Source organism: Temnothorax longispinosus, chromosome 3, assembly GCF_030848805.1.
Source record: "Temnothorax longispinosus isolate EJ_2023e chromosome 3, Tlon_JGU_v1, whole genome shotgun sequence".
Taxonomy (NCBI): Eukaryota; Metazoa; Arthropoda; class Insecta; order Hymenoptera; family Formicidae; genus Temnothorax; species Temnothorax longispinosus.
The window spans coordinates 3,848,856-3,861,571 of NC_092360.1; the positions used below are offsets into that span (position 1 = coordinate 3,848,856).

General features: G+C 42.0%; 3 protein-coding genes across 4 annotated transcripts; 1 reads left to right on the forward strand and 2 right to left on the reverse strand.

Moving 5' to 3' along the window:
- Positions 1-160: 160 nt before the first annotated feature.
- Positions 161-10,428, reverse strand: LOC139809917 (uncharacterized). Of its 2 annotated transcripts, XM_071773186.1 has the most exons (5): positions 10,072-10,426; positions 9,348-9,616; positions 9,182-9,244; positions 4,664-4,826; positions 161-3,505 (listed from the first exon to the last, which is right to left on the reverse strand). In XM_071773186.1, exons 2-5 carry the CDS (start codon positions 9,416-9,418, stop codon positions 617-619), a joined length of 3,186 nt encoding a protein of 1,061 aa, XP_071629287.1. In that variant the 5' UTR covers positions 9,419-9,616; positions 10,072-10,426; the 3' UTR covers positions 161-616. The 2 variants fall into 2 exon arrangements, with proteins under 2 accessions (XP_071629287.1, XP_071629288.1); XM_071773187.1 differs by lacking the exon at positions 9,182-9,244 and having other exon boundaries at positions 10,072-10,428.
- On the forward strand, positions 4,840-7,825 carry LOC139809921 (piggyBac transposable element-derived protein 4-like). Its single transcript, XM_071773207.1, has 2 exons — positions 4,840-5,229; positions 5,926-7,825. The coding sequence occupies exon 2, from the start codon at positions 5,929-5,931 to the stop codon at positions 7,627-7,629; it is 1,701 nt and encodes a 566-aa protein (XP_071629308.1). The 5' UTR covers positions 4,840-5,229; positions 5,926-5,928; the 3' UTR covers positions 7,630-7,825.
- A 1,063-nt stretch (positions 10,429-11,491) lies between the features above and the next one.
- Positions 11,492-12,464, reverse strand: LOC139809928 (peroxynitrite isomerase THAP4-like). The gene is made up of 2 exons (XM_071773219.1): positions 11,905-12,464; positions 11,492-11,812 (listed from the first exon to the last, which is right to left on the reverse strand). Exons 1-2 carry the CDS (start codon positions 12,304-12,306, stop codon positions 11,696-11,698), a joined length of 519 nt encoding a protein of 172 aa, XP_071629320.1. The 5' UTR covers positions 12,307-12,464; the 3' UTR covers positions 11,492-11,695.
- Between the last annotated feature and the right edge of the window lie 252 nt (positions 12,465-12,716).

Consider the following 12,716-nt stretch of genomic DNA (forward strand, 5'->3'; position numbering starts at 1 on the left):
ATCAATTTTTATAACGTTATCAAGTGTATATTTACATATAACAACAAATTCACCTTTTTGTGACTGTAAATGCACATTTGCGAATGATAATTATACTCCAATTAAGTTGTAAGCTGTTCGAAAATAGGTGCACGAAATAACGTACATTTTCACTCGCATATCTTGTTTCACCATTTTATTCTACGCCTACATATGTAAATATGATATTTACGGTAGCAAGCGAAACGCGGACGTAAATATAATTATTCTCCGTTTGTTACACAGCTCTCGTGTGGGCTCTAATTGAAACTGTAATTAGAATTAAATTCACTGTCCATATCCCAGGCATTTTTCGTGAACAATAACTGAATCCGTTTTTTAAATTTATTCAAGATTTAATCGCATTCTTCCTCAAATCACATTTGTCTCACTGCAGACGTTTTATCTTCACTCATATCTAATCAACTCTGTGTTTTCTTCTCTCATTGCACGTATTTCAATCAAAATCAGAATCATTGTTCATATCCATCTGTTTTGATCGCCAACATTCATGTCACGTTAAAGTATAGGATCTCATTAAGGAGATCTCATTGTCGCAATTTTTCTTCAACAAATTCAACGTCCTCTTAGACGCATCTTAATTGAAATCAAAATCGCTCTCCGTGTTCGAAACATTCCGTTCAATCGTTGTGTCCGTGTCTGAATCCAGCAGGGACTTGATCACGTCCTTCTTCTTTTTCGACTGATTCGCCTCGTTCACGGCTTCCGCCTGCTGCGATTTATCCGCGTCACCGTCCGATTTGTGTTCCGACTCCGGATCCGCCTGTCTCTGCGAGGGTTCTTCCGCCTCCGGCTTCTCCGCGCGAGTCTCAACATCACCGTCGGGATTGCGCTGTTCCTCCTTGTACTCCTGTTCGTACGCATTATCATACGTTTGATTGGGATTGTAGGGAAGTTGCTCGGTGTAATCGTATGCCTGATTGTCAGGATTGTTCTCGTATTCTTGATTAGGGTCATATTGCTGGCTGGGATCCCCGGCGTATCCCTGATTGGGGTCGTAGCCGTAATCGTACGCCTGATTCGGATTCTGCTCGTACTGCGCGTCAGGGTAGTCTTGGTACTGTTGATTGTTGAGACCCTCAGGGTACTGTCCTTCGTACTGACCTTCCACGTACTCGACGTATTCCTGGCCTTCTTGAGCGTATCCTTGATCAGCATACCTCTCGTACTCCTCGTTACCAGCTTCGTACTGCATATTTGGGTCGTAATATTGCTGATTTGGATCTTGTTGCTCATACTGCTGCGTTTGGCTCGGATTTTCGACATAGCCTTGCTCGACACTGTAGTCGCTGTCTTTTACCACGCCTTCGAATTGCTCGTCGACTCGAAGCTCCGTCGTCTCGACGTTATCCTGTTTTCTTCCGTCACTTCTGCCAGGTTCGCCAGGTTCCTCACCTGGCTGCGACGCGACCTTAGCTTCACCGGCTGACTGTTGACTCAAAACTGTGGAAGGCACGTTTTCAACATCCTCGATAGGTCCATGTGTTTCGTTTTGTCCCTCGATCTCGCTCACCTCAGTCGCGTCCAACCCTTTCCTTTCCACTTCCGAGCGAGAAAGCGTATCCTGCGAAGGACGCGCGTTCTCCACTTCGCCATTCACGCCGCTTTGCTCGAATCGTGTCAAATCACGCGAGTTCGCGATCTCCTCTTCGACACTTTTTCCCACCGCTCGGTCTCCATCAGAATCGTCTAAACGTAACTCGCGAACCTTTTTCTGCACACTCGCGAGATCCCATGGTGCCAGTTCCTCGGTGACATCGAACAGACCTTCGATGTTCGACTCTTCACCAGCAGTTACAAGATCGAATCCTTTTTCCTTCAGCGCATTTCTCGGATCATCGATTCGTAATTCGTCACTCGTGGCTATTTCCTCGTTCGCCTTGTTTTCCTTCGTAGTAGATATTTTTCGATCGCGCTCTCGCGACTCGTCCGCGTTATTCCAGCTCTCTTTTGCAATCTCCGCGTCTCCGCGCGCAATCTCCTGCTCTAATTTCGCTGAGTGTGTCGCAACGTCATCTCTAATTTCGTTTCTCGCCAATGTCGCGCGTCCTTCAGCCTCGCGTTTCCCTTTAAACTCCGACGCGTCGCCTCTCGCAATCTCTCGACGTCTAATTCCGTCCTCGACTTCCGTGGATGAGCTACCGCCGCCGTTCTGCCCGGCTGAATCTCGCGTAACTTCCTTCAGATTCGCCGTCCTGGACGCGAGATCACTAGCCAGTGCTAGGATCTTGCCCATTTCCTCGGGCACCCGCTGCTCCTTCCTCGCCCGGTCCTCGGCCGGAAGCTCCAGTGCGTCCTCCGACAGGGAGACGTTCAACAAGTCGCCGCTGGTGTTCTGCTCGTGGTCCAGCTCGTCCAAGCTCTGCACGCCGTGCTCCCGATGGAGTTTTCGAATGTTACTGATATATCGATCCAGTTCGTTCTCCACTATCGCCGTCATGTCGTCCTCGTTTAGATTAGCGCTGTCTACTCCCGAAGCGATCGGCGATCGGTGCGGTGTCTTGGCAACATCCGCTTTGCCCCACAGAAAACGTTCATTTCGCCTTATCAGACCGTCCAGGTCGTCGCTGGTGATGGAACGAATGGATCCCTCGTCGTCGGACCTTTGCGAACTCGCCAGAATGTAGTCCATGTATCCCGGCAGCGGGCCGACTTGATTAGCGACATTTACGTCAGATCCCGTTCGATACGTATTCCCGGCCACCAAAGTCGGACCCATGGCCGCGGTATCGGACGGATCGTACTCTCTTCCCTGTAATCGCGGATCGGACAGCAATACATTGGCGTTATGATACTGAAGTAATGTTAAGGGGTCGAATTGACGTGGAGCAGGCAGGTTTCGTGACATCTCTTCATATCGCGCGGTATCTCCAGCGGGAGACCGCGCGGTCGCCGAGAGACCGGACGCGGCTTGTGCTGATTCCACGTGCTCCCTGAAGAATCGGTTAGCAGGGACAGCATGGGGCTGCATGTTATCCGAAGGTGCCATTGACGGGACCGGCGCTTCCGCATATGAAACGCGAATGTCCGGGACATGCTGAAGATTACGAGGCGCACTTCCGATGTAATTGGATGGCATCATCCGCGGATATTGATGAGCGTTCGGCACGGGAGCATAAACATGCGGTTCGCGTAGAGCACTCGTCTGACGATGATCGACATCGAGGGTTGCACCTGATGGCGCAGCCGTCAAGATCGGAGGAGGATTATTTAACGAGGCGTCTACAGTAATCTGATCGTGGAACTTGGACGCGAAGGTAAACCTTGATTGACTCGACTGAGGATCAGGCGCCCCCGGATGCACTCTCGGTGACGAAACGCTTCTCGTTAAATCAGGATGTGCCATCGTGACAGTCTTCTTCGGGTATTTATCTTCATTCTGGCTAGCGATGCCGCTATCTCCGGTGACGCTACCGGGTGGCCGGTGATTGGCGTAAGCGCGAAGTAGATAAGCTTCGTACTGTTTCTGAAAAAAAAATTCAACATTCTTGAAGTTGCGGATACAAGAAGAGACGTCGGAATACAGACTTCCATGATGCAGCGCAGTGTTGGCGTACAGGTTTACAAAAACAAGACCCGACCACATTATCGTGTTTATACAACGTGCAACATTCCAGTATCGACTGTCAATGAATGTTCTTCCCCGATTAAATTACCCATTTGTGCGAATGTTGCAACTTCTCCGACAGAACTTATTCTTTCTAAGATGTCCTATGCATTTAATGACACCATATCGACAAGTACTACAACTACGTCGATAGATATACCCAGGGGGAAATGGTAAATCGGATCGACATCGATCAGACGTAATTGGTGTCTACAGCTTTCCCAGATCGAAATAGCAAATCAGATCGACGTCGATAGCATTTACAACTTCGATCGATTATATATATATATATAGGTTTAAATTAAAATATGGAATATTAAAAAATTTAACGGGTCTTACTTAATTCCTATCTACCATAAATAAACGGACATGAGGATTTTACCTGCTTTTGGTTACAAATAAACTCATTCATATTTTTCGACACGTATAAAATTAGAAAAATTATGTACATACATGCAGGGTGGACAGAATACAGCGTGAGTAAATAACGCTGTATTTTGTCCATCTTGTATATATGTATATGAAAAATTATACATATGCTTTGAAACTTTGGGAATTATTTCAAGGTATTTTATATTCTTTCAAGTATTCCGTTTCCCAAAGTTTTTAATTTATTATACAATATTAGGTAACTCAGAGATTCGTAGAATATTTATTTCTCTTTATTGTACTTTTGATGCTACTACCGAACAGCGATTTATCAGAAGCTTTAAATGCAGTCAGAAGTTCATGGCTACGAAATGCTGCTGGGCGTAAACAAGATTAAAATGTAAAATTATTTAGGATTTCCTTTTATATGCAATTTTTGAATATTATTGGTGTTTTTTTCGCTTTATTTTATTACACTAGAGTAACTATATTATATAGAAAGTTTGTCAGATTCAATTTTAAGTTTAAATATATAATGTACGTATGTGTGTGTGTGTGTGTGTGTCCGTGTATATATATGTATATAGCAATAAAGCAATTTTTCTACAAAATAATTAAAGATTCTCCGATCAAATAATGAACACTCACTCTGAGAACATTGAGTCTGTCTTTTTTCGCGCTTATCAGTGCAAGCTTGTTCATAACTCTGTCCAACGCCGCGAGAAGCTTGTGATTCCTCTCATCCCTCGTGCGCTGCTCCTCCAGATATTGTATGTACCTCATACGCAACCGATTTATACAGACGTCGTGTCTGAAATAAAAAAAATCATGGATCGAGCTACCGTTGAGTGGCAGGTTTAAGCTCTAAGAACACGCTGGCTAAGAAGACGCTTTCTTGCATTTCTCTCTCACCTATATTTATAACATTGTCAGTTCTACAAATATATAGTTTGGTCAATTGCAATTGAAAAGTTAATAAATTAACCCTAGAACGCATGACTGGGGTCGATTTCGACCCCAGGCGAACTTTGAACTACGCTCCTGTTCGACTCATCGACTCAGGACCTGAACCATAATTCATTTCAACTCTCTAAAAGTAGGGCTACGTCGGGCGCAGCGTTAGTTGTTCGCTGGCAGTGACGCAGCACCGTCGCAAAGCGTACGTGGGGTCGATATTGACCCCAGTTGTGAGTTTCCGTTTGTGTTTCGTCACGGTAAGCTAATTTTATATTTTTTGCTAGAATCAATATATTTCATGTATTATTACGTAATCTGAGCATAAATAGTCATAAATATTATTTAAGGGGATCCTGCAGTGACTGGCGAACTTCCTCGATGTCGATAATGTCAACCTTTCTAATTTTGTTTTCCCTATATCTGTCTTTGTCTAACGAAATGACATCTGTCCTTTTTTCGATTGCTCGCCATCTCTCGCAAGATCCGGCAACTACTGTTGCTGCTCTTCTTGTCATTTGCATCCATATTTGCATTACTAAAATAATTTTTCGATGGATCTTTTTTTGTACGCATTGAATCTTACTTCTACTTGCACGATATTATTCCTACATGTTTTCCCAAGGGCAGATGATAAAAATTATGTATGTATAAACTGCAGAATTTTTGTTTTAAGCAAATATTGTCATCAGGTGACAGCTGCGTATGTGCCCAAATAAGTAACATTTTTAATTTTTTGGCGTTTTTGATATAAAATCGCGTTTTCTGCCCTAGATTTTTGTGCGTACTTTAATTCTAGACCAAAAACTTGCAATTCTGTAAAGCCAATTAAAAGATCCATCGAAAAACGATAATGTCGGTAAATTATACGGCTGCAGGATCCCCTTAAGACAAAATATCTCACGACTTAGTCGGTAAAAATCCCGTTGCCTATAGATAAGATTGACATTTTGCAGAAAATGGCTGGGCGATATAATTTGAGACCTATATCAGCGCTCGCTGAAACTCTCAGAGCGACCGAGAGAGAACAAGCATCCGATATTCCTTCCGAGGAAGAAGATCATGCGGTGGAATTCAGTGGATCGGAGTCGGAGGAAGACGCTGACGAAATATCCGAGCAACCGGACGAAGGTAACTCTAGAAAACGTTCGAATCCAAGCATCATTCATGGAAAAGATGGCCACCGATGGTATACGACACCGCAGCAACGATCCCAGAGCCGGCAAAATACTCCGGTATCTTATTTGCCAGGTCCGGTCGGTGAGGCAAGACGAGCCAGCACTCCTCTTCAAATGTGGAGCTTGCTGTTCCCTGATTCCCTCATTGAAAAGATTGTCCGCCATACAAATGAAGAAATTCGTCGTTATCGGGATTCGCTTGAAATCGATGATGATCAAGATCGCACGTACTCCGAAGTTGGAATTGTGGAAATCAAAGCGTACATCGGCTTATTGTACTTTTCGGGTCTCCAGAAGACATCGCACACCAATCTTGAAGATCTATGGAATCCCGAATATGGCTCGATAATGTACCGATCAACGATGTCGTGTAATCGGTTCTCGGTAATTTCGAGAAATTTACGCTTTGACGATAAAACCACAAGGGCTGAGCGAAGAGAAACCGATAAGTTCGCTCCAATCCGTGAGCTGTGGGAACAATTTATATCGAATTGTACAAAATATTACAATCCAGCCTCGTACTGCACAATTGACGAACAATTAGTTTCTTTTCGCGGACGATGTCCATTCAAAGTGTATAATGGCGCCAAGCCCGATAAGTATGGCATAAAGATCGTTATGCTAAATGACTCGAGGACGTTCTACATGTTCTCTGCTGAGCCATACGTGGGAAGAGTCACGACAGAGAAAGGGGAGAGTGTCCCATCTTATTACATCCGGAAGTTGTCACAGCCGCTGCACGGAACGAAAAGGAATATAACATGTGACAATTGGTTCTCGTCAATACCAATTTTTGAGAAGATGCTGACAGAGCATTCAATCACGATGGTCGGAACACTTCGAAAAAACAAACGCGAAATTCCCGGCCATTTCCGAAGCGCAGGACCTGTGCCATCGTCGAAATTCGCATTTGATGGGAGAATGACTCTGGTGGCCCACACTCCGAAACGAAATAAAATCGTCATATTGCTCTCGACCTTCCACGATTGTGCAACAATCAATCAGGAGACTCAAAAGATGGAGATAATTCATTTTTATAATACAACAAAAGGAGGTACCGATTCATTCGATCAAATGTGCCATGAATATTCGACAGCTCGAAAGACTTTACGGTGGCCCATGAGGATATGGCTGGCAATGCTTGATCAAGGAGGAATTAACGCCCTTATCCTTTACAACTCCAACGCTAATCTAGAGGCTTTTAACAGGAGGAAGTTCTTAAAAAATCTAATAAAAGCCCTAGTGGAGCCGCACCTGCGAGCAAGACTACAATTGCCCAATTTTCGTCGTGAGCTTCGTTTCAACATCCATACGATCCTTGGGCAAGGAGAGAGGCCCATGAAACAAGTCGGCCAAAAGAAGCGCGCAAGATGTGGCTTGTGTCCCAGGGCACAAGATCGCAAGGCTCAGATGTATTGCGAAATGTGCCACCGAGCCGCCTGCGAAGATCACAGAGTTATCTTCTGCTGCGATTGTGCGTGATGCGACTAAATAAGTATTTTTCATTTTTTTCATATTTTTTACTATTTTATATCAAATGAAAATAAAATAATACTTAAAATACAATTTTTTATGGTTTTTTCATCGACTTTTTCCATATTTCAACTTTGCGAATTTCTTCATTTTTATAATCTTAAATAAATATACTTTTTAAACAGAACATAACGATAACAATTTTTTTCCAATTGTCTAATGTGTCCTCTTTAAAACCTTGTTTGAATTTTGAAAATCGATTGATTACAAAAAAAGATACAAATTTTTGTTAAAAAAAAAAGAGGTTTTTGCTAATTTTCTGCATTTTTCGGTCTTTAAATGGATTTTTCACTAACTAAACTTGAGTAAAATTAAATTTATCGCATACCATTCTCTTTTTTATTAAAAAAACGAATAAATTCATGTACTATTAAGGCCCTTTATCTCTGTAGGACCGATTTTACGATAAAAAAAGCGTGGGGTCGATATTGACCCCAGTTATGAGTTAAAAGGTAAAAAAAATGACTTGTGCGTTCTAGGGTTAAGATTACACGTTACATTGGGTAATCTCATACGCATTTACCTTCTTTCAAAAATTACGTATGTATAATACGTGAAAATATATACACCTAAAGAGCGATCGATTGCCCTCACGATCAAGCCTAGGAGACCACTTTCGTGACCTCGGTGGCGTAGTCGCCTAAGTCTTCGCGACAATATAACTAAACGCATCGCCCTTAAAAACGGAGACGCGCACTGTCGTGCGACATAAAATACGTGAACATTTTTATCCTGTTCTCGCGATCGATCAGATGTCTCGGATATCTCGACCAGACACGAATCGGGACGCGTAAACAACGAGAAAGAGAACGGAATCCGCGTCGTCCCGACCGGGGAGATATTCGACGGGAATGAGATTGCGCTCGTGGCGCTTATTGATCGTGACATTCCGTAAAACCGGACTGCCATTGGATCGATATCGAGTATTTCAAGTAATTTCTCTACAACATCGTTGCTGCACTAGGCAAAATGTTAGAATGACTCATTTTAACATTTTCAAACAGAGAAATTTGTATAAGGCTTCAAAAAATATAGCTTCCAGACAAGATATAGGTTCGCGTCAATTGCAAATCTTTTAATTGCTGAAGCATCTGAAAGAGCAACTCTGTTGCTATCCTTCGAAAATAAAGATTAATTTGATAATATTTTTATTTTTGTTTTTTTACTCGTTCTTATCGCCTTTTCCTGATCCTTAATTAATAATAGAATAGTGCACTAATAATAATAAATATATAATAATTAGATTCCATTAAGCTATAAATTAGTATACATAATAAATGAGTTATGTTTCGACCAAAAGATTTGCAATTACTTGCTTGTTAATTTTTCAAATATATAGCGAACTTCACTACGGTTCACTATTAACTTCGCTACAATCATGATAGTGTCACGACTGTCACATTGTGACCTGGACTCTCATCTGCTCGAAATTTAAATCTGCCAACGTGGCAAAATCGGAGAGTTCAAGTTCTCGGATTCCCGAACGGACGGATGCACTTACCTGTTACGAGAATCTCGCATGAGCACGTTGAATCTCTCCTCCAATCGTATCCTCTCCTCCTCACTGGAAAATTCGCGACATTCATGGTTTGATCGACAATCATAGTCCCGCGATAATCGCGCGTTCGCGTGACTATTCCAGGATGGTAGCGACTATATATACTTGCCTCTTCCGCAGCTTCTCCTGAAGCTCGAACATTCTCTTGTAATAGTCGTGGCCGTCGTAAAGCGGTGCCATGCTGCGCGGCGCGCGCTATTCAGAGTTTCAGAGGTCACGAAGTCGAAGGACGATCGATCGTGCACATCGAAGCGATCGACGCACAATCGATTCAAACGCTTCGCGCGACAGAGGCTCGGGTTCGCGTACGATGCGATTCGAAAGACGGCAGAGTCTTGCGGCGCCGATAATCGTGATTCGAGCAATTTCTAGGCATCTCTAATAAAGGACATTGAAAAGAATGATAAGAAGAATTATTTAATTAAAAAGAAGAATTTATTAAAAAGAAGAAATGAATAATGCGTGCGCAAATGCGTTTTTACTCTCTTCGATTTTTCAACAATTCCCGTGAATATCAAATTACGTTAATCTCCCCGTAAGAAATATATATAGATTCTGTAAAATGAAAGAAAAGACGGAAGAAACACGAGGTCTATAAGGTTCTGACAAAAATGAAAAAGTGGAAGATCCTAGAAAGGAAGATTACGTGAAGAAATATTAAAAATGAATGAAAGTCATTGGAGAACGTGGAATATTAGAATCGTAAAAATGGACGTTGCTTAAAAAGAACTAAAGACATATGTCTCAAGCAAAAAAAGCAAGGATAAGAAGCGATCGAGAAGGGAAAGGAGATTAAAGATTCAACATGATAATGATTTGAATGCAACGCATACTTTTTTGAATTCGAAAATGATGAGATAAGCTTGAGTCAAACGGAGATTAAATTATTAGAGAACTCGAGTGTCGCGTCACGAGGACCCTCGAATTGCTCTGAATTATTCGCGTTTGATAGCGGTACCGACGATAACGAAACGAACACTTGACGTGCGCGAAATATTCGATATTTGAGTCCGATACGTCCGGCTTTTTCCAGGGCGAGGAAACGATCCTTCGTCATGCCGACGCGGCGAGCAACTGTCGCGGTCGAATCGTCGAGCCCGCCTTGGCAGGTCGGGGCTGTTTCAGCGGATAAACACGCAGGTGTTACGTTCCCTTCACCCCCTTTATACCGAGCGAATTCATGCGACTAAGCAGCGGCCGTTTAACTTGAATTTCACGATGTTACGAAATACGGGCCCGCGTTCTCCAATTCTCCACCACGTGTGTATTATGTGTGTGGACTGAGTGGACTCTTCCCGCACGATTATCATTTCCGATCAATCGTGATTTTTCGCGTTGTTAAAGTCAAACTCGAATCCTCGTACCAACAATATAATTAAAGCGATACATTATAAATTCGCTATATGAAAAAATAAGAAGTTTAATTATTAATTTCTTCTTTATTACGATCTTATTCTTTTTCTTCAAAATCAAGTTACCGATCTTTACAGTTAGTTAAATACCCTAGTTTCACAGAAAACAAACACTTTTAACGTTATTAATTCGTTAAATTTTTCTTCCTCTAGATTACATCAGGATGAGGGAATTTTAGCAACCTTATTAACAATTTTCTTCCATTCAGCCCTTTCATTCGTGTAGGCTGTCTTGCTTTTTTTGTTAAATTCTTCACAATATGCAAATTCGTTAAATTTTAATGCAGAAATTTTTGTCACAAATCAGAGTTTTATTCCTTAACGCAAGAAGGTCCCTGGAGTTAGACTAAAATGGATTTATCGATTGTTATCGCATCATAAAATATTATAAATTAATTATTTATAAAATACTATAAAAAGTAGAAAAGTACTATACCTATATAAAAAGTTTCTATTTTATCGATTTTGTACCATTAATTCTATTTTAAGGAGATATATATATAACGTGATTGAAACTTTTGGTACTCCGACGTAATTCCGACGTCAATCGCAATGCCGAAGTATATCGCAATCAATAAAAGTCACATTGCGGTAGTTAGCGACGAAATATAACTAAATTCCATCGATCGAGCGTGAAAGGATACGCTTAAGGATGCAATCTCTGGCGCATGCATTCTCTATGCGGTCACGTCGCGTGCCAGTCGCAAATTTTCTCCTAGATATCGTATTCCCCGACCCCTCCAACCTTCCAGTTAGCTGTTAGTTGATTCACTTTGATAAAAACGAAATAAGAGAAGGCGTACAACGTGTGCGAACAAATACACTGCGCTGCATTAATAAATTAAGTCTATGTTGCTATTTATTAGCTACATCGAGGAATATATATACAGTTTCATATTTCTCGAAAATATCGCTTTTACTTCCTATTTAAATAATTACAAAAATAATCATGATAATTCATAGATTTTAGAGATTCTTCCCTACTTTCGTGTCTTCTCATGGACACACACATATCCTTTGCAAATATATTGCACATATATCTTATTTAGGCCACCTTTTTATACTTTGCACGCAAATGTTCCGTCAACTCGGGTGTCTTCGACGTCGCCATGTAGAAGATGAGCTCCAAGTTGTCGCCGTCACGTTTGTACACTCGACGTGTCTATGTGGGGAAAAAAATTGACGTCAATGAGTAATTATACACTTACACATAATTATCAATGTGCGAGATTTGTGGAGGAAACGCGATCGTACCTCTGTTACAGGAGAAAAAGACGGCATAAAGGCGTCCGTCATCAGTACATTGGTGCTTCTCACATCGATGGTACCGTTGTCGTCGTTCATCAGATCACCCTCCTCGACAGTGAAGATTCCTAAGTTGTCAATCAGACTAATGGCGACTTTTTTGCTTTCTGGTAAGATCTGCAGGAAGCCGGTCTCCCGATGCAGCGGTATCCCCGTTAACGGATGCCAGCTCTGCGCGACATAGTTGAACAACGGCTGACCGATGGATGTGATGTTTATCATGTCATAGTAGTTAAAGGGCTTCATGGTCGGGTACGAGGCCTCTGCGACGTCATCCGTTACCCATATGCCCTCCAACCAGGCCAATACGTGCAACAGCTCGTGCAGTGGCAAGATAGTCATCATCTGCATCTTTGCAGTCTGTTGTAGTCAGCAGTCCAATAGTTTAAAGGCTCCTGATAAAGGTCTACGTATCTTACACGTCCAACTACAGGCCACACTTTATACTGAGATCGTAGCGCAAAATTTCCAGTATTTTATACTTTTGCACCGTTTCCGAGTCTTATTTACTACACGAAACTGTATGCTATCAACGTAACGCACTCTATAACGTTACCGAATCACTCGACACTTATCTCGCAACGGCCATCGATGTAAACACGTACGCTGCATGTATTATTAAAGATCTCTTTAGAGTGTTTTCATCTTCTCTCTTTTTCTCTCCTATGCTTAATTATATATACATGTATCAATAGCAGAAAACGTAATATTACGCAATCACGGAAAAAAACAGACCTAAAGCTATTATAACGGAAAAAACA